The sequence below is a fragment of the Oncorhynchus mykiss genome, chromosome 5 (assembly GCF_013265735.2).
Source record: "Oncorhynchus mykiss isolate Arlee chromosome 5, USDA_OmykA_1.1, whole genome shotgun sequence".
NCBI classification, from domain to species: domain Eukaryota; kingdom Metazoa; phylum Chordata; class Actinopteri; order Salmoniformes; family Salmonidae; genus Oncorhynchus; species Oncorhynchus mykiss.
The window spans coordinates 21,578,745-21,599,292 of record NC_048569.1 but is presented as its reverse complement, the minus strand read 5'-3'; the positions used below and the strand labels follow the sequence as shown (position 1 = coordinate 21,599,292).

Genomic DNA, 20,548 nt, shown 5'->3' with positions numbered 1-20,548 from the left:
CACGCACACACATGCATACACACTCTCTCACACACGCACACACATGCATGCACACTCTCTCACACACGCACACACATGCATCCACACTCTCTCACACACGCACACACATTCACACACAAATAGGTGAATCATAGGACCATTAAGTCAAAGGTAACTTCCTCTGAAGATGCTGGTGCTATTTTACATCAGCATATTATTATCCATTGATGAGGAGTATTACAGCTATGACATGTAGCATATCTATAATATGTTGGAACGGGGTGTTACAACCCTTTACTAACCTAGTCTACAGGATGTCTACAGGCTACATGCTGCAAAGACATCTACTCCATCGGGGATAATAACTTAGACTACTATAGTGCAGTCTCTCTCTATTTCATTGCTCCCATTTCTTACCTGCAGATCAGTTTTATTCAGCTGTGGCTGTGTCTCCCCTTCATCGATTTGTCACTACCGTCTAGCTGCAAGGTTCCGCAACCAGCCTCTCCAGGCACACCAACCCCAGCGAAGAGCTCTTATGGTGGGACTGTACCAACGTGGGCTTCAGGCTGCCCGAACCGCCGTTGACTCTCTGTGTGTCGGGCTGATTCGTCTTTTAGCCGTCCTGTATGTGGCATAGAGGTCTGGAGCTTTGGTCCTCTTTGCCACAGAGGAGCAGCTCCTGCAAGTCCAAGAAGAGGAGGTTGGGCTGTGAGGAGGAGATCATCGGGCCCAAGGGGTGCTTTTTCTTCTTCCGAAACATCGACACCGATTCCTCTCCTTTTTCTCGTCTGGGTTTTTAGCGCTGAGTTGAGGGCTTAGGATGGGTTTGGCTTTCGCTTGAAATTGTTTCCACATTATGTTTTGGTGGGACGTGGAGGCTTCATCGTTGTTCTTTTCTCTTCTCTCCATTCCCCACCCCCCCTGCTCTCTCTCTGTGTGTAGCGTGCTGCTGCTGCTATCATGGGGGCAGCAAACCTGATGAACTTCCACGCCTGATGAACGTGCTGCCTTTGAAGTCCGACTCCCTAAACTCTTGTTAGATGTTTTCTGTATTGTTGACCATTGGATTGAGTGAATATATTGCTTTATACAAAAGTAGGCTCCTGTGTAGTGAACGAATGGCACTCACTTTGCAAAGGGGGTTTGCATTTTGACCAGATGTTCCAAAACAAGTCCATCCAACAGCCAACAGGTGGCCAATAGATTGCTGCCTGTACCTGTGTTGTGCCGAACACCCCCCCTTCGCTTGAAGGTGCATGCACTCAATTCTTAATTTCTGCTACTTTCTTGCTAGTTGAGATTTCTGATCACGTTTTATGTTGGTTTGATCGTGGGGGAGGTACTAGTAATGTCTGCAGTTTTCGGTGTATTATTCTATAAATAAATCTCTTTGCCAAAATTCATTAAAGTCCCGAGATAGAATGGCCTTGCCGAAATCCTTGTCTCGTCTTCCTCATACAAGAACGCAAAGCAGTCCTTAGGCACAGATCTCAAATCAGTTTACCCTCACCAAATCCTAACCATAACCATTAGAGGGGGGAAATATAAAGATGACCTTAGATCAGTGTCTATGGTAAATTTCATCCAGAGGTGGTGTGACTGGGGATAAATAGCTTCACTTTCCAAAGTAGCTATGTGTTATGATGATGTAGTAGAGTATTTGACTGTAATTTACCAGCACTGAGCAACACTGACATATGATGAGTCTATTTGATGTGATTGCACACGGCACAGCCACATATCAGGGAGAAAACACACACACACACACACACACACACACACACACACACACACACACACACACACACACACACACACACACACCACACATACACACACACACATACAGTAATAACAGCTAGCATCAAAGGTACAACAGTGGGCTTTTATTGAGTGATATGCACCAGTGTGAGACATCACCGTGTCTGTGTGGACACAACCTTGACCATGCTGAGAGATCTATTCATCTATGTTACGTACTACAACGGGATGGACCATCATACAGGCTAATCAACACCACATTAACACACAGGTGCACACATACACATATCCACACACACACACACACACACACACACACACACACACACACACACACACACACACACACACACACACACACACACACACACACACACACACACACACACACACACACACACACACACACACACACACACACACACACAGTATTTTCCAGGATGTAATCTAATCTTCTCAAGTGAAATTTGATCTAATGTGTTTATCTCCTAGAATCTTCAGTAGACTCTCAGAACATTGATGGTGCTGCAACACGTTGCCCTTGTTCCATAAGAGAACCCTCAGAGACAGAAGCTAGTCTGTCAACGGAGCAAAGGGACAAGAAGATTTGAGAATCTCTCAAAACTTTGGTTTGTCTCATAACTTCTGTTGGACAGGAAATGACACTGTGGCCTGTCTCTATGTCAATGCTGACTTAGAGACACTCTCTCCTTATCTCACACACACAAAAATATACACACACACACGCACACACATGCACACACACACATTTTAACTGTGTGAGCCAGTAGAGTGCAAAATACATATTCAACAATAATCATAAACAGTCTAATTCAGTACCAAACTACTTCCCTTAAATACAAAAACAAGCTTGGACACCAACTGCAATCTAAGGTGCAAATCTACTATAATGCTATAAAGCTTGGCTATAGTCTTGGCTTCTGACTGCATCCAACAAAGCATCGTTTTTGGGGGGGGGGTTTCACAACACCAACAAATCGTTGACAAAATGTTTGTCCCTGTTTAAAAGTGTTTATCCAGTGTAGGGTGTGTGGCCCATCCAGAGTGTTTGGTGTTGGTTTTACCCTGTGTCCAGTGTCTCTGTTAGGGATGCACATTATTGAGAAGAGAGTGTAATATTTCAGAACATCCAGATAGAATTGTACTGTTTCAGTTGGAGTGAGGTTGCAGTGTGATTGGCCAGCACGTGATTGACCCTGTGTTAGTCGTTCCACATATCATTAGGTGAGAAGAGAGAGGTGAGAGGTCAGGAGTGAGAGGTTAGGGGTCAGGGCTCACAGGTCTTGCTCATGCTGCATCTGCTGCTGCATCTTCTGAAGCATCTCCTGCATCCTCCTCAACTAGAGAGAGAGAGGAGAGAAGGAAGAGAAGGAGAGAGAGAGAGGAGAGAAGGAAGAGAAGGGGAGAGAGAGAGAGGGGGGGAAGGAAGAAAGGAAGGAAGGAAGGAAGGAAGGAAGGAAGGAAGAGAGAGAGCGATAGAGAGAGAGAAAGAGAGAGAGCGATAGACAGAGAGAGAGAGAGAGAGAGAGAGAGAAGGAAGAGAATGAGAGAGAGAGAGAGAGAGAGAAAGAAAGAGAGAGAGAAAGAACGAAAGAAAGAAAGAAAGAAAGAAAGAAAGAAAGAAAGAAAGAAAGAAAGAAAGAAAGAGAGAGAGAGAGACAGAAAGAGAGAGAGACAGAAAGAGAGACAGAAAGAGAGAGAGACAGAAAGAGAGAGAGAGGGAGAGAGAGATAGAGAGAGAAAGAAAGAAAGAAAGACAGAAAAGGAGAGAGAGAGAGAGAGAGAGAGAGAGAGAGGGGAGGGAGGGAGGTGAGGAAGGAAGGAAGAGAGGGAGAGCGAGAGAGAGCGAGAGAGAGCGAGAGGAGAGAAGGAAGAGAAGGAAAGAGAGAGAGAGAGAGAGAGAGAGAGAGAGAGAGAGAGAGAGAAAGAAAGAAAGAAAGAAAGAAAGAAAGAAAGAAAGAAAGAAAGAAAGAAAGAAAGAAAGAAAGAAAGAAAGAAAGAAAGAAAGAAAGAAAGAAAGAAAGAAAGAAAGAAAGAAAGAAAGAAAGAAAGAAAGAAAGAAAGAGAGAGATTGAGCGAGTGAAAAAGACAGAGGTATAGAGAGAGGAAAGAAAATAAGATATGTAATGTGGATACTTGCCCCACACAATGTATACTGATATGTGAATATATAGCACTATATCAATGCAATCCACTATCATATCATTATCATATAAATGGAATTATCAAATGAATATATAATTAACTATCCATTACCTCCTCGTCCTTCATCTTGATGAGTTTCTCTGTCTCCACGTCTGGGGTGGACAAGGGTAGGATGGGAATCGGGCTCTCCACACGGTTATCTGTATTCATTTTACTGGAATAGAGAAAGAGGGGGGTTAGCTCTGATACACACACACACACACACACACATACACAAACATACACCGTGCACACACACACAGAGAGAAAGAGAGGGAGAGAGAGAGAGAGAGAGAGAGAGAGAGAGAGAGAGAGAGAGAGAGAGAGAAAGAGAGTCTGTACCTGGTCATGGTGTGTATACAATGAGCCCTGTAGTTCTCATAGTGACAGTCACAGGTGATGTCCTTCAGGTCATGCATGTGGGTCCTGATCAGCATGGTCCTCAGCTTCACAAAGTCACAGTGAGACTGGTTCTCCACTGCAGACACACATGTTATGTTAATACACACACACATTAATACGTGTATACACACACACACTCACACATATGTTAACATACACACCCAACTCCCATGCACCTACCCTCTACGATGCCCCAGGGGTAGAGTCTCCCTCTGACCTTCTGACCTCTGGTCTCCACCACCATGTTACTGCCGATCACAGCAAACGGAGTGCTCTCCTAACACACACACACACACGGGTGTCAGCACGCATTTACCACACACACACACACGGACACACACACACACAATGACGGCAGCACATGCACAAACACAAAAAAAGTTATTCAGTTAAAAAATGTTGTGGAACTGCGATAATAATCATTTAGCTAAATAGCTTACGAAACTTTAATGGACATTTTAGGGATGTAGATTAAAATAAAAGAAGTCAGAAAACGGTGTGACCATGTGTGTTAGACTCACCTTGAGTTCTCTGTCCTTCTGTTTGGCCTCCTCATCCTCATCAGAGTCGCAGTCTGGGAACTGGTACACCTTTATCCCAAACTTATCTATCTCCTCACGGACCTACACACACACACGCGCGTGCACAAACAGTACTTGCACAGACACACGCACACGCGCGCACACGCACACACACACACACACATACACACACACACACACACACACACACACACACACACACACACACACACAGACAAGGAGAGTTAAGGCCGGTTTATACTTCGTCTATAGACATGTCTGTAGACAGTTGTCGCAGTGACATCATGAACATTATATTGTCGTCCAATATCAAACTTGTCCTTATGAAAAACTATATACACAAAAACGACAGACAGGTGGTCAAAATAGCATAACTGGTGTATTTTAACACCAATAAACCCATCTGTTCAAAAAATGAATTTAGTATACGTCATTCTAGTAAACCAGCAGTGGCGACCCGGAATTCAAGGGCAGGTGAGCCCCGCAGAATCTGCAGGGAGAGCTAGGTAGTTCAAGTCCCCTTAGGTGCTGACATAGATTTACATTAAAAGTGCACATCCAAGAAGGCAAGGTCATTGGACACAGATAAAATGATGTCAAATCACGTTATATCTACCGTAGCTTTGATTGGACTGATCATGTTACTTTCAAAATCTTAATTAGCAAGCTAGACAAGCAGTCATCATCATGAATCACGTCGACAATCTACTGAGAAAATATTTTTCAAACCTTATCATGTGAAGATAATTATAGATAAAAAGTTATCAGTGCTCATCGGCCATTGGACATAAACATTACACAACATCAGAAATCGCAAATTCAACAATGAGTGGTTTGGAAGGAATCAGTGGCTAACTACAAGTATTGCAAAGCAATCACTATTTAACTTCCTATGCCTGCTATTCAGTGGAGAGGGTATATGGTCTAAGACTGGGTTCAAGGATTTAAAACATCTGTCTGTCACTCGCAACACCATGGGCCAGAAAACGTTGAATACATTGGCCATGCTGTCAATCCAGCATGACTTCTGCCACGTTCAAAACAACTGGAAACTCGGACCTGGGAAATCTCAGACTTCTGCCACGTTCAAAGCAACTGGAAACTCGGAACTGGGAAATCTCAGACTTCACTGAGTTCAAAACAACTGGAAACTCGGACCTGGGAAATCTCAGACTTCTGCCACGTTCAAAGCAACTGGAAACTCGGAACTGGGAAATCTCAGACTTCTGCCACGTTCAAAACAACTGGAAACTCGGAACTGGGAAATCTCAGACTTCTGCCACGTTCAAAACAACTGGAAACTCGGACCTGGGAAATCTCAGACTTCTGCCACATTCAAAACAACTGGAAACTCGGACCTGGGAAATCTCAGACTTCTGCCACGTTCAAAACAACTGGAAACTCGGACCTGGGAAATCTCATACTTCTGCCACGTTCAAAACAACTGGAAACTCGGACCTGGGAAATCTCAGACTTCTGCCACGTTCAAAACAACTGGAAACTCACCCTGGGAAATCTCAGACTTCTGCCACGTTCAAAACAACTGGAAACTCGGACCTGGGAAATCTCAGACTTCTGCCACGTTCAAAGCAACTGGAAACTCGGAACTGGGAAATCTCAGACTTCTGCCACGTTCAAAACAACTGGAAACTCGGAACTGGGAAATCTCAGACTTCTGCCACGTTCAAAACAACTGGAAACTCACCCTGGGAAATCTCAGACTTCTGCCACGTTCAAAACAACTGGAAACTCGGACCTGGGAAATCTCAGACTTCTGCCACGTTCAAAGCAACTGGAAACTCGGAACTGGGAAATCTCAGACTTCTGCCACGTTCAAAACAACTGGAAACTCGGAACTGGGAAATCTCAGACTTCTGCCACGTTCAAAACAACTGGAAACTCGGACCTGGGAAATCTCAGACTTCTGCCACGTTCAAAGCAACTGGAAACTCGGAACTGGGAAATCTCAGACTTCTGCCACGTTCAAAACAACTGGAAACTCGGAACTGGGAAATCTCAGACTTCTGCCACGTTCAAAACAACTGGAAACTCGGACCTGGGAAATCTCAGACTTCTGCCACGTTCAAAACAACTGGAAACTCGGACCTGGGAAATCTCAGACTTCTGCCACGTTCAAAACAACTGGAAACTCGGACCTGGGAAATCTCAGACTTCTGCCACGTTCAAAACAACTGGAAACTCGGAACTGGGAAATCTCAGACTTCACTGAGTTCAAAACAACTGGAAACTCGGACCTGGGAAATCTCAGACTTCACTGAGTTCAAGACAACTGGAAACTCGGACCTGGGAAATCTCAGACTTCACTGAGTTCAAGACAACTGGGAACTCGGACCTGGGAAATCTCAGACTTCTGCCACGTTCAAAACAACTGGAAACTCGGACCTGTGAAATCTCAGACTTCTGCCACGTTCAAAACAACTGGAAACTCGGACCTGGGAAATCTCAGACTTCACTGAGTTCAAGACAACTGGGAACTCGGACCTGGGAAATCTCAGACTTCACTGAGTTCAAGATAACTGGGAACTCGGAAAAAAAATAGCTCCTACTGGGAAAATACATTTTGAACGGTCTTCAAACTCGGAATTCCAAGCCAGGAACTCAGGCTTCTTTCTAGAGCTCCGACCACTAACATCATGATTCAACCTTGTTTATTTCAGAGTTCCCAGTTGTCTTGAAAGCACCTTTGATGACAAAATTTGCCCACAAGACGGACTGTCGTGCCTGTTCAAGTGAGCACTGCACAACAACGAAAAAAATATATTGTATGCTGCTGCATAAATTAGCTCATGTGCTTTTCTTCAAGAGGAGGGGATACTATATAATGTTGTTGGGTATGTAACCATGAGGAGGGGATATTATATAATGTTGTTGGGTCTGTAACCATGAGGAGGGGATACTATATAATGTTGTTGGGTCTGTAACCATGAGGAGGGGATACTATATAATGTTGTTGGGTCTGTAACCATGAGGAGGGGATATTATATAATGTTGCTGGGTCTGTAACCATGAGGAGGGGATACTATATAATGTTGTTGGGTATGTAACCATGAGGAGGGGATATTATATAATGTTGTTGGGTCTGTAACCATGAGGAGGGGATATTATATAATGTTGCTGGGTCTGTAACCATGAGGAGGGGATACTATATAATGTTGTTGGGTATGTAACCATGAGGAGGGGATACTATATAATGTTGTTGGGTCTGTAACCATGAGGAGGGGATATTATATAATGTTGTTGGGTCTGTAACCATGAGGAGGGGATACTATATAATGTTGTTGGGTATGTAACCATGAGGAGGGGATACTATATAATGTTGTTGGGTCTGTAACCATGAGGAGGGGATATTATATAATGTTGTTGGGTCTGTAACCATGAGGAGGGGATATTATATAATGTTGTTGGGTCTGTAACCATGAGGAGGGGATACTATATAATGTTGTTGGGTCTGTAACCATGAGGAGGGGATACTATATAATGTTGTTGGGTATGTAACCATGAGGAGGGGATACTATATAATGTTGTTGGGTCTGTAACCATGAGGAGGGGATACTATATAATGTTGTTGGGTCTGTAACCATGAGGAGGGGATACTATATAATGTTGTTGGGTCTGTAACCATGAGGAGGGGATATTATATAATGTTGCTGGGTCTGTAACCATGAGGAGGGGATACTATATAATGTTGTTGGGTATGTAACCATGAGGAGGGGATATTATATAATGTTGTTGGGTCTGTAACCATGAGGAGGGGATATTATATAATGTTGCTGGGTCTGTAACCATGAGGAAGGGATACTATATAATGTTGTTGGGTATGTAACCATGAGGAGGGGATACTATATAATGTTGTTGGGTCTGTAACCATGAGGAGGGGATATTATATAATGTTGTTGGGTATGTAACCATGAGGAGGGGATACTATATAATGTTGTTGGGTCTGTAACCATGAGGAGGGGATACTATATAATGTTGTTGGGTCTGTAACCATGAGGAGGGGATATTATATAATGTTGCTGGGTCTGTAACCATGAGGAGGGGATACTATATAATGTTGTTGGGTATGTAACCATGAGGAGGGGATACTATATAATGTTGTTGGGTCTGTAACCATGAGGAGGGGATATTATATAATGTTGCTGGGTCTGTAACCATGAGGAGGGGATACTATATAATGTTGTTGGGTATGTAACCATGAGGAGGGGATACTATATAATGTTGTTGGGTCTGTAACCATGAGGAGGGGATACTATATAATGTTGTTTGGTCTGTAACCATGAGGAGGGGATACTATATAATGTTGTTTGGTCTGTAACCATGAGGAGGGGATACTATATAATGTTGTTGGGTCTGTAACCATGAGGAGGGGATACTATATAATGTTGTTGGGTCTGTAACCATGAGGAGGGGATACTATATAATGTTGTTGGGTCTGTAACCATGAGGAGGGGATACTATATAATGTTGTTTGGTCTGTAACCATGAGGAGGGGAGACTATATAATGTTGTTGGGTCTGTAACCATGAGGAGGGGATACTATATAATGTTGTTGGGTCTGTAACCATGAGGAGGGGATACTATATAATGTTGTTGAGTATGTAACCATGAGGAGGGGATACTATATAATGTTGTTTGGTCTGTAACCATGAGGAGGGGATACTATATAATGTTGTTGGGTCTGTAACCATGAGGAGGGGATATTATATAATGTTGCTGGGTCTGTAACCATGAGGAGGGGATATTATATAATGTTGTTGGGTCTGTAACCATGAGGAGAGGATACTATATAATGTTGTTGGGTCTGTAACCATGAGGAGGGTATATTATATAATGTTGTTGGGTCTGTAACCATGAGGAGGGGATATTATATAATGTTGTTGGGTCTGTAACCTTTCTATTTTGAAAGGGCTGAACGGACCTTGTCGCAGCTCGTTTGCTTGCACTTTGTTATACTTACAGCTAAGTGTTAATGATATAAGAATAAACATTATACATTTACTGTACATAAATGTAATAATGTTTGTGTATGGTTCTAAAGTCAAAACTCATTTTGGTGTTCGTTATTATTGAAGGCCAATGCGGTTCTTATCGACTCACACAAATCCAAAAGGAATCAGTAGAAACCACATTTGTTTAAGCAAGTCAACCATATCAGCTATGGTTTTAAAAAGTCAGCAAATGAGGCTGAATGAAGTTGGCTGCCAGACGAGGCTCCGCTGATAGCCAGGTGTAGCGGTGGTAAGGATTAACTCCATGAGAAGAAAGCTCTGCTGTTGGGATAACTTTATGTAGGCCCTAACAGTTTGTGGGCACCGGTTGTCACCGTTACAGTGGAATTAATGTATTGTTTAGTGTTGTGTTGTGGCTTTGCTGGCATACATCTAAAAAAGCATGTTGATTTTCCCCCACCAAGATTTACAAGCTAAAATCGCCACTGGAAACCAGGCAACTAAAAGCTACTTTCTAAACAATGTTTTGGTTTGTTTCTGTCACGGCAGATTTCCTCCTCTTCCTCTGAAGAGGTGAAACAAGGATCGGACCAATATACGGCCTGGTAAGTGTCCATGGTATTTAATATGAAAACTCAACATGAACACAAATACAAAACAACAACGTGAACTGTCAACAAAACAGTCCCGCGTGGCACAAACACTGACAAAGGAAACAATCACCCACAAAACCCAACACAAAACAGGCTACCTAAATATGGTTCCTAATCAGAGACAATGACTAACACCTGCCTCTGATTGAGAACCATATCAGGCCAAACATAGAAATAGACAAACTAGACAAAAAACATAGAATGCCCACTCAGATCACGTCCTGACCAACACTAAAACAAAGAAAACACAAAAGAACTAGGGTCAGAACGTGACAGTTTCTAGCTTGTTAGCTAGCTAACGTTAGCTGCCTAGCCAGTTCAAATAATGACCATATCATAGATGACAACATCTTAACTTAAGATAATTATTACAGGAAGTTAATGGCAAGTTAATGACAGAGTGTGATGGAATAAAAGCAGGGCAATCTATCTGAGAATGTTAGAACTTGGGCACTGTCTCGTTGCTGGCTCAGTCAGGTAACCATGACCAGAACTTTTATTCTTCTGTCTGCCACAAGGAAACCGACAGTTGCAGCGACGGTCTACAGACCATTTGCGTATAAATTAAATGTGCTTTTGACCAGCAACACTTGTCGCATTCTAATTGTCTACAGACATGTCGATAGACAAAGTATAAACCAGCCTTTAGAGTTCCATCTAGGGCTGATACGGTGGCCGTATTACCGCCACACCAGCGGTCACGAGTCATGACTGCAGTCAAATTACAAGTGACCGTTTAACCAAGGTAACTAGGCATCTCCAAGCTCTGATACTGTTGCCGGTCATTAGTAGCCTACCAAACTTGTTAACTGCCTGGTAATCATGCACTCTATTGTCTCTCTAATCACTCTGACATCAATGAAAATGTAATTGAAAATCTAATCAAACACTTCATGAGAGCCCATGAGCTCATGGTGCGCAACATTTCTATAGGCTATGCAATTGCGAGAGAAAACAGAGTTTTGATGATCCCATCTGCTTTCTATAGGCTAGGCCTACTATATCTATTTCTCAACTTCCCTAATATTAAGCACATTGCTTCTCTTTACAACCTACCTGGCTGGCATGAAATTAAACCATGAGGAAAAGCGTTCTCCATTCTCTATTTAAGTGCATAGATGACATGTATTCTTTCCCCCTGCCCCTGTTTCAATACAGGTGCATGTTTATGGTCCATTCTAAATCAAAACACATTTCAAACATATTATTATTTTGTGTATGTAAAGACAAGGTTAAATCAAGAATAGTCTGATGGGTGACAATATTATCCTGTCACTTGTGAATTATGTATTATCACTTGATGCCCAGCTGGTGCAGTAAGGCAAGGAACAGCACATGCCTTTTTCCCCCCACTTTTTCTAATCATAGTCGCACACCTCATTTAGTTTAGCCCATAGGCCTATATGCTTTAATAAGGTTTGTATCACAACTAAAGTGGCCAAATAACTTCTTCACATTTAAGCACATTAATCCACTTTACAAGGGGTGTAGAGTCTAACTGGCATACTTAAGCAGCGTGTGAGTTTCAAGTTTGGGGAAGATCATTTTCACCATAAAAATGCACCTTTATAATAAAGCATTACATGAATAATCGCAATTGTGGTTACTTTTGAGACTGGTGTTTTCCCGCTTATTAATTGCCTTTTGTAACGTTTGTGCTTATAGCCTACTGCCGTGTGTGTATTAATGCGCTTATAATGTGAAGAAATAGCCTAATAGTTTATCAACATTTTAAGCTAAACGTTCTGATCTGTTGCATCAGCCTCATTGCTTTTGAAAGTTATTTTGTAGATGTTCTAGAGGTCAGCATCAGTGGCTTGTAGGCTGTGTGGAAGCCAGGAGATGCTAAATGTATTTATGTTAATTCACGCTCAATTACAGTTACACTGGCAGTTATTCGCAAAACAATCACTGGCTGACAAAATGTAATGACTGCCACAGCTCTAGTCCCATCTTTATCTCAAGATGATCAATCTCTTCACAAACCTGGGGAGTCAGGAACAAACACAATACTATCACAGCACCAGTCAGTATGTACACAGAACCAGTCAGTATGTACACAGTATCAGTCAGTATGTACAGAGTACCAGTCAGTATGTACACAGTATCAGTCAGTATGTACACAATATCAGTCAGTATGTACACAGTACCAGTCAGTATGTACACAGAACCAGTCAGTATGTACACAGTATCAGTCAGTATGCACAGAGTGCCAGTCAGTATGTACACAGTATCAGTCAGTATGTACACAGAACCAGTCAGTATGTACACAGTATCAGTCAGTATGTACACAGTACCAGTCAGTATGTACAGAGTACCAGTCAGGATGTACACAGTATCAGTCAGTATGTACACAGTATCAGTCAGTATGTACAGAGTACCAGTCAGTATGTACACAGTACCAGTCAGTATGTACACAGTACCAGTCAGTATGTACACAGTACCAGTCAGTAGGTACACAGTACCAGTCAGTATGTACACAGTACCAGTCAGTATGTACACAGTATCAGTCAGTATGTACACAGAACCAGTCAGTATGTACACAGTATCAGTCAGTATGTACACAGTACCAGTCAGTATGTACACAGTACCAGTCAGTATGTACACAGTATCAGTCAGTATGTACACAGTACCAGTCAGAATGAACACAGTACCAGTCAATATGTACACAGTACCAGTCAGTATGTACAGAGTACCAGTCAGTATGTACACAGTACCAGTCAGTATGTACACAGTACCAGTCAGTATGTACACAGTGCCAGTCAGTATGTACACAGTACCAGTCAGTATGTACACAGTACCAGTCAGTAGGTACACAGTACCAGTCAGTATGTACACAGTACCAGTCAGTATGTACCAGTGGTGGAAAAAGTACTCAATTGTCATACTTGAGTAAAAGTGAAGATACCTTAATAGAAAATGACTCAAGTAAAAGTGAAAGTCAACCAGTAAAATACTACTTTAGTAAAAGTCTAAAAGTATTTGGTTTCACATTTACTTAAGTATAAAAAGTAAATGGAGTTGCCAAAATGTACTTAAGTATCAAAAGTAAAAATATAAATAATGTCAAATTCCTTATATTAAGCAAACCAGATGGCACAATTTTCTTGTATTTTTTTTATTGACAGTTAGCCAGTGACACACTCCAACACTTAGACATAATTTACAAACGAATCATTTGCAGGGATGTTCTCTTGATAAGTGTGTGAATTGGACCATTTTCCTGTCAAAATGTAACGAGTACTTTTGGGTGTCAGGGAAAATGTATGGAGTAAAAAGTAGATTATTTTCTTTAGGAATGTAGTGAAGTAAAAGTAAATGTTGCCAAAAATATAAATAGTAAAGTAAAGTACAGATACCCCAAAAAACAACTTAAGTAGTACTTGAAAGTATTTTTACTTAAGTACTTTACACCACTGGTATGTACACAATACCAGTCAGTATGAAACACAGTAGAAGTCAGTATGAAACACAGTAGAAGTCAGTATGTACATAGCATCAGTCAGTAGAGTTTGTACATAGTCACAGTTTATTCATGTCATTGTAATCTGTCTCACCCGGTCTTTAAGTTTCCTGATCTCGTTGGGAGTAAGGCAGTCAGATTTAGAGATGAGAGGAACCACGTTGACCTTGTCCTGCAGAGCCTTCATAAACTCTATATCTACTGGACGAAGCCTGTAGAGAGATACACGCCAGGGCTTAGTGTGTTTGTGTGTGTGTGTGTGTGTGTGTGTGTGTGTGTGTGTGTGTTACCCGTGTCCAAAGGGGGGTATGAAGTAGAGGCAGCAGTGGACTCTGTTGTCCTGGATATTCTTCCTGTTCAGTCCACTCTCATCTCTGAAGTACTGCTCAAACTGCTGGTCAATGTAATCTGTGATTGGCCTCCAACTGGAACACACACACACACACACACACACACACACACACACACACACACACACACACACACTGCTCGATGTACAGTACCAGGCAAAAGTTAAGACACCTTCTCATTCAAGGATATTTCTTTATCTTTTACTATTTTCTACATTGTAGAATGTATTATTCTACTGTAGAATAATAGTGAAGACATCAAAACTATGAAATAACATATATGGAATTATGTAGTAACCAAAAAATATATATTTTATATTTGAGATTCTTCAAAGTAGCCACCCTTTGTCTTGATGACAGCTTTGCACACTCTTAGCATTCTCTCAACCAGCTTCATGAGGTAGTCACCTGGAATGCATTTCCATTAACAGGTGTGCCTTGTTAAAAGTTCATTTGTGGAATTTCTTCCCTTCTTAATGTGTTTGAGCCAATCAGTTATTTTGTGATAAGGTAGGGGTGGTATACAGAAGATAACCTATTTAGTAAATGACTAAGTCAATATTATGGCAAGAACAGCTCAAATAAGCAAAGAGAAACGACAGTCCATCATTACTTTAAGACATGAAGGTCTATCAATTCATTACATTTCAAGAACTTTGAACGTTTCTTCAAGTGCAGTTGCAAAAACCATCATGTGCTGTGATGAAACTGGCTCTCATGAGGAGCGCCACAGGAAAGGAAGACCCAAAGTTATCTCTGCTGCAGAGGATAAGTTCATTAGAGTTACCTGCCTCAGAAATTGCAGCCCAAATAAATGCTTCACAGAGTTCAAGTAACAGACACATCACAACATCAACCATTCAGAGGAGACTGAGTGAATCAGGCCTTCATGGTCACATTGCTGCAAAGAAACCACTACTAAATGACACCGATAAGACGAAGAGACTTGCTTGGGACAAGAAACACGAGCAATGGACAATAAAAACTGGTGGAAATCTGTCCTTTGGTCCAAATATGAGATATTTGGTTCCAACTGCCGTGTCTTTGTGAGACACAGAGTAGGTGAACGTATGATCTCCGCATGTGTGATTCCCACCGTGAAGCATGGAGGAGGAGGTGTTATGGTGTGGGGATGCTTTGCTGGTGACACTGTCGTGATTTATTTAGAATTCAAGGCACACTTAACCAGCATGGCTACCACAGCATTCTGCAGCTATAGGTCATCTCATCTGGGTTGTGCTTAGTAGAACTATCATTTGTTTTTCAGCAGGACAATGACCCAACACACCTCCAGGCTTTGTAAGGGCTATTTGACCAAGAAGGAGAGTGATGGAGAGCTGCATCAGATGACTTGGCCTCCAAAATCACCCGACCTCAACCCAATTGAGATGGTTAGGGATGAGTTGGACCGCAACGTGAAGGAAAAGCAGCCAACAAGTGCTCAGCATATGTGGGAACTCCTTCAAGACTGTTGGAAAAGCATTCCTCATGAAGCTGGTTGAGAGAGTGCCAAGAGTGCGTAAAGCTGAAATCAAGGCAAAGGGTGGCTACTTTGAAGAATCTAAAATCTAAAATATATTTAAATTTGTTTTGCATTTTGGGGGGTTACTACATGATTCCATATGTGTTATTTCATAGTTTTGATGTCTTCACTATTATTCTACAATGTAGTAAATAGTAAAAATAAAGAAAAATCCTTGAATGAGTAGGTGTGTCCAAAATTTTGACTGGTACTGTATGTGATCATATTGTACGTGATACGCCTCCAGCTACAACATGCACACATACGTGCACACACACAACACACACACACTCACCACTCAGTGTTGTTGACTGCGTCTCCAAACCCTGGTGTGTCTACGATGGTCAGTTTCAGTTTAACTCCTTTTTCCTCTATGTCCACCGTGTGCTTAGTGATCTCCACTGTCTGACTGATACGCTCTGGAATGAAGGAGAGATAGAAAGAGAGAGAGAGAGAGATAGAGATAGAGAGAGAGATACAGAGACAGAGATCCAAGATAACATCCACTATGTGTTCTATACTGTGTGATACACTCTGAGAGGAACAGCAACAACTGAACTCACCCTCAGCATTGAGGAGTTTCCTGTCCTTGTGCAGGTCTGTGAGGAAAAGGCTGTTGACCAGAGTAGATTTACCCAGACCAGACTCTCCTACAACACATACACACACCCACATACCCAACACATACATCAGTCAGCATCAGTCAAAAGCATCAATCAACACACTGTGGGAGTGTGATTATGCATCTCTTGCCTGCCACCATGAGGGTGAAGTCAAACCCCTTCTTGACTGACTTCCTGTGGACCTGGTTGGGGAGGGTGGCAAACCCCACATACTCCTTCTCCTGGAGGAAACACACACACACACATATAAACACATGTGCATTAGAAGCAGGTCAATTTTGAAACACCCACCCACCCACCACACACACACACCAGGCCTGTGAAGGGCTTCAACAGTGCGGTACAGGTCCTGAGGGCATGCTCTCTCTCTCCCTCTGCCTCCCATCACAGCTTTCCTTCAATAAAACATGAGAGGAATTCTGGGAATGCCCTATTAACACTGAAATCCTGCTGGAGGACAGAGTTGGGAGAGGAGGAGAGGACAGGAGAGGGGGAGGGGAGAAGGGTAGGAGAGGAGGAGAGGAGGTAGGGAGGAGAAGAGGAGAGGAGGTGGGGAGGAGAGGATGAGAGGATGAAGGTGACAGGGGTGAGGGGCAGTGATGGAGGGATGAAGAAGGGAGGAATGAGGAGAGCTGAAAGAGTGATTCCTGTTGTCAGGACTGTAGGAGATATAGCCTGATACAGCCCAGCCAGCAGTTTCATTAGCTCATCTACTATGGAATCTTCCAGAACAAAGACTGGATGTCCTAAGGTGATGCTGCTCTGCACATCCTGCTCTTGCTGTGTGTGTGTGTGTGTGTGTGTGTGTGTGTGTGTGTGTGTGTGTGTGTGTGTGTGTGTGTGTGTGTGTGTGTGTGTGTGTGTGTGTGTGTGTGTGCCTGCGAGTGTCCTGCTTCTTACATGTTAACATTTCACATGTCACTGCGCTCCGCTGCAATATTACCACACATCTGAGCACACATTAAGCTCTGTGACACCATCTGTACCTTTGACTCCTTGTTACATAAAGGCCTGCATCATGTGGCAGAGGGTTCATGTGAAATATCAAAGGAAATGACTTGTCTGAATTCAACAACACAGAGATATGCAGCAGAAGAGAGGGGTGACAGAGATAGGGAGAGAGAGGCAGAGAGAGAGAGAGAGAGAGAGAGAGAGAGAGAGAGAGAGAGATGTAGAACACCAAATAAAGCATGCAGAGCAGAATTAGGCCAAATGATACAAATCCAGAAAAGAGACATTAAATTCTACAACCACCTAAAAGGAAGTGATTCCCAAACCTTCCATAACAAAGCCATCACCTGCAGAGAGATGAACCTGGAGAAGAATCCCCTAAGCAAGCTGGTCCTGGGGCTATGTTCACAAACACAAACACACCCCACAGAGTCCCAGGACAGCAACACAATTAGACCCAACCAAATCATGAGAAAACAATATTAGAATTACTTCACACATTGGAAAGAATCAACAAAAAAAATGAGAAAACTAGAATGCTATTTGGCCCAAAACAGTGAGTACACAGTGGCAGAATACCTCCCCACTGTGACTGACCCAAACTTAAGGAAAGCTTTGACTATGTCCAGACTCAGTGAGCATAGCCTTGCTATTGAGAAAGTTCGATGTAGGCAGACCTGGCTCTCAAGAGAAGACAGGCTATGTGCACACTGCCCACAAAATGAGGAGGAAACTGAGCTGCACTTCCTAACTTCCTGCCAAATGTATGACCATATTAGAGACACATATTTACCTCAGATTACACAGATCCACAAAGAATTTGAAAACAAACCCGATTTTGATAAACTGCCATATCTACTGGGTGAAATTCCACAGTGTGCCATCACAGTAGCAAGATTTGTGACCTGTTGCCACAAGAAAAGGTGAACCAGTGAAGAACAAACACCATTGTTAATACAACACATATTTATGCTTATTTATTTTCCCATTTGTACTTTAACCATTTGTACATTGTTATAACACTGTATTTAAACATAATAAGACATTTGTAATGTCTTTATTTGTTGGAACTTCTGTGAGTGTAATGCTTACTGTTCATTTTCAGTTTATTTCACTTTTGTATATTATCTACCTCACTTGCTTTGGCAATGTTAACATATGTTTCCCATGCCAATAAAGCCCCTTGAATTGAATTGAGAGAGAGAGAGAGAGAGAGAGAGAGAGAGAGAGAGAGAGAGGGAGGGAGAGAGAGAGAGAGAGAGAGAGAGAGAGAGAGGGGCAGATGGAGAGAGGGAGTGGAGGAGTGTGACTGGGTACTGCAGTGTAGTGCAACATCTTTGATATTATACAGGATGTAAGCATCTAGTAGTATGGGAGCAGCAGGAGAGCTAGGCCAGGGGGAGAGAGAGGCGCTGTAGAGAGGGGGAACAGAGAGAATGTGGATAGAGATTGGGAAGAGAGAGAGCATAGGGATGGGAGGGAGAGATTGGAAGAGAGAAAGCCCATCCGTCTCTTTGATTTCATGCTACTGTATCTCCTCTGGCAGTGCTGAAAGACAATCGCATTAGCAAGGGTTGCTATGGAGACAGCTAACGAGGATCCAAAATTACAGTGGCCAATTTGGTGTTTAAAGAATTGAGTAAATCCTGCAAACCCGGCTCTCTTTGGGAGCTTGGAGGTTGGCCAACCCTGGACTAGAGAGCTGTAAAATGAGCAGTGAACACCTTAGCAGACAGCAGGATGTAAGCAGACAGCCACCGAGGTGGAGATCACAGGAGGTTGGTGGCACCTTCATTGGGGAGTCCAGGCTTGTGGTAATGGCTGGAGTGGAATTGTATCAAATACATGGTTCCTTTGTGTTTTATGCCATTCCATTTACTCTGTTCCAGCCATTATTATGAGCCGTCTTCCCCTCAGCAGCCTGGTGGAGACCCATAGAGAAATCTATAGAGACACCTGTCTCTGTGATCTGTGCACAGCTGGAATTAATGAGCAGACCACCTCTGGGCTCACACCCCAGGTAATCAAACAGACGACACAATAAAACTCTCTCTCTGTGTGTGTGTGTGTGTGTGTGTGTGTGTGTGTGTGTGTGTGTGTGTGTGTGTGTGTGTGTGTGTGTGTGTGTGTGAGTGAAAAGATTGAACAATACATGGTGCCTGTCCTAATTGGGTTCACGGAGCAGATATGGTCTTTATGTTCTCTAGTGCAGCAATTGTCTGCAGCTCTCGCTCGCTGCTGCGATGAAACATAAAACATCATACAAAGGATAAGCCGCACCATGCAGGCGTAATGCGGGCATTCATAATAGGGTAGTAATTGCTTCAAAGGTGCCATATAGGAGGAAATATTCCTTTCTTTCTGAATTTATTAAATCTAATTTCAGATGTGGTAATACCATTTCGATTATTGCCTAATTTGGACATGACTAGATTATGAATAGATAATTACATTCGAACCGCACTTTGTAGCATTTACCATGCAGATGCCACACAGACAGACTAGTCATGGGCCGATAGAGCAGTTATAAACGATTACCTCTCTTCCATCCTCTGTTAGTGGAAACGGTATCCGTTGGAGTTATATTCCATCGGAGGCGGCAACGGCAGCACGAGAAACCGAGTCATAGCGATGGGCGCGTGAGCGGAGAGAAAAAATAAAAGGTTATAGCAAATAGATAAAGCACAGTTATCTTTATTGATAATTATATGTTACAAATCATTATCAATGTGCCATTAACTGATTGGCGATCAGCTGGAGTAGTGCGCGTAGGCCTACCTGATCTGAGTGCTCGGCTCTTGTACCTGGTGTTGCTCGTCATCTTGGTTGCAAAAACAGCTGGACAAGGTCGCGCGCCCGCGTTCACGATGGGCTACAGTGTGGGCAGTCACTAAAACAGTAAATATGTTTGATTAGATTACAGACTTGACCTGATTAGTAACAGATGAATGTCATAGCATTGGAAAATTGTAAACTATTGTGCATTTTTAGATTGCATTTTCAAGACACTTATAGCTTAATGAAAACATATAGGCAAATAGGCCATAATAAAAACAACAACATGGAATCTCAAAAACCTCAAAAAGAGAGTGCTTCATTTTTCATAATTGTAACAGATAAACAC

General features: G+C 42.5%; 1 protein-coding gene across 1 annotated transcript; it reads right to left on the bottom strand.

The window, feature by feature from the left end:
• Positions 1 to 1,850: 1,850 nt before the first annotated feature.
• On the bottom strand, positions 1,851 to 20,303 carry LOC110523411 (septin-5). Its single transcript, XM_021602088.2, has 12 exons — positions 20,203 to 20,303; positions 19,963 to 19,976; positions 16,604 to 16,694; positions 16,414 to 16,500; positions 16,146 to 16,269; positions 14,269 to 14,403; positions 14,073 to 14,190; positions 4,872 to 4,973; positions 4,531 to 4,627; positions 4,291 to 4,426; positions 4,021 to 4,123; positions 1,851 to 3,104 (listed from the first exon to the last, which is right to left on the bottom strand). Exons 1-12 carry the CDS (start codon positions 20,243 to 20,245, stop codon positions 3,039 to 3,041), a joined length of 1,116 nt encoding a protein of 371 aa, XP_021457763.1. The 5' UTR covers positions 20,246 to 20,303; the 3' UTR covers positions 1,851 to 3,038.
• Between the last annotated feature and the right edge of the window lie 245 nt (positions 20,304 to 20,548).

Coding starts and splice junctions, on each gene's coding strand:
- LOC110523411 (XM_021602088.2), bottom strand. CDS start 20,245: ATGACGAGCAACACCAGGTACAAGAGCCGAGCACTCAGATCAG. Junction 4,124..4,290: donor TGTATACACACCATGACCAG/GTACAGACTCTC, acceptor TCTCTATTCCAG/TAAAATGAATACAGATAACC. Junction 3,105..4,020: donor TCAAGATGAAGGACGAGGAG/GTAATGGATAGT, acceptor CTCTCTCTCTAG/TTGAGGAGGATGCAGGAGAT.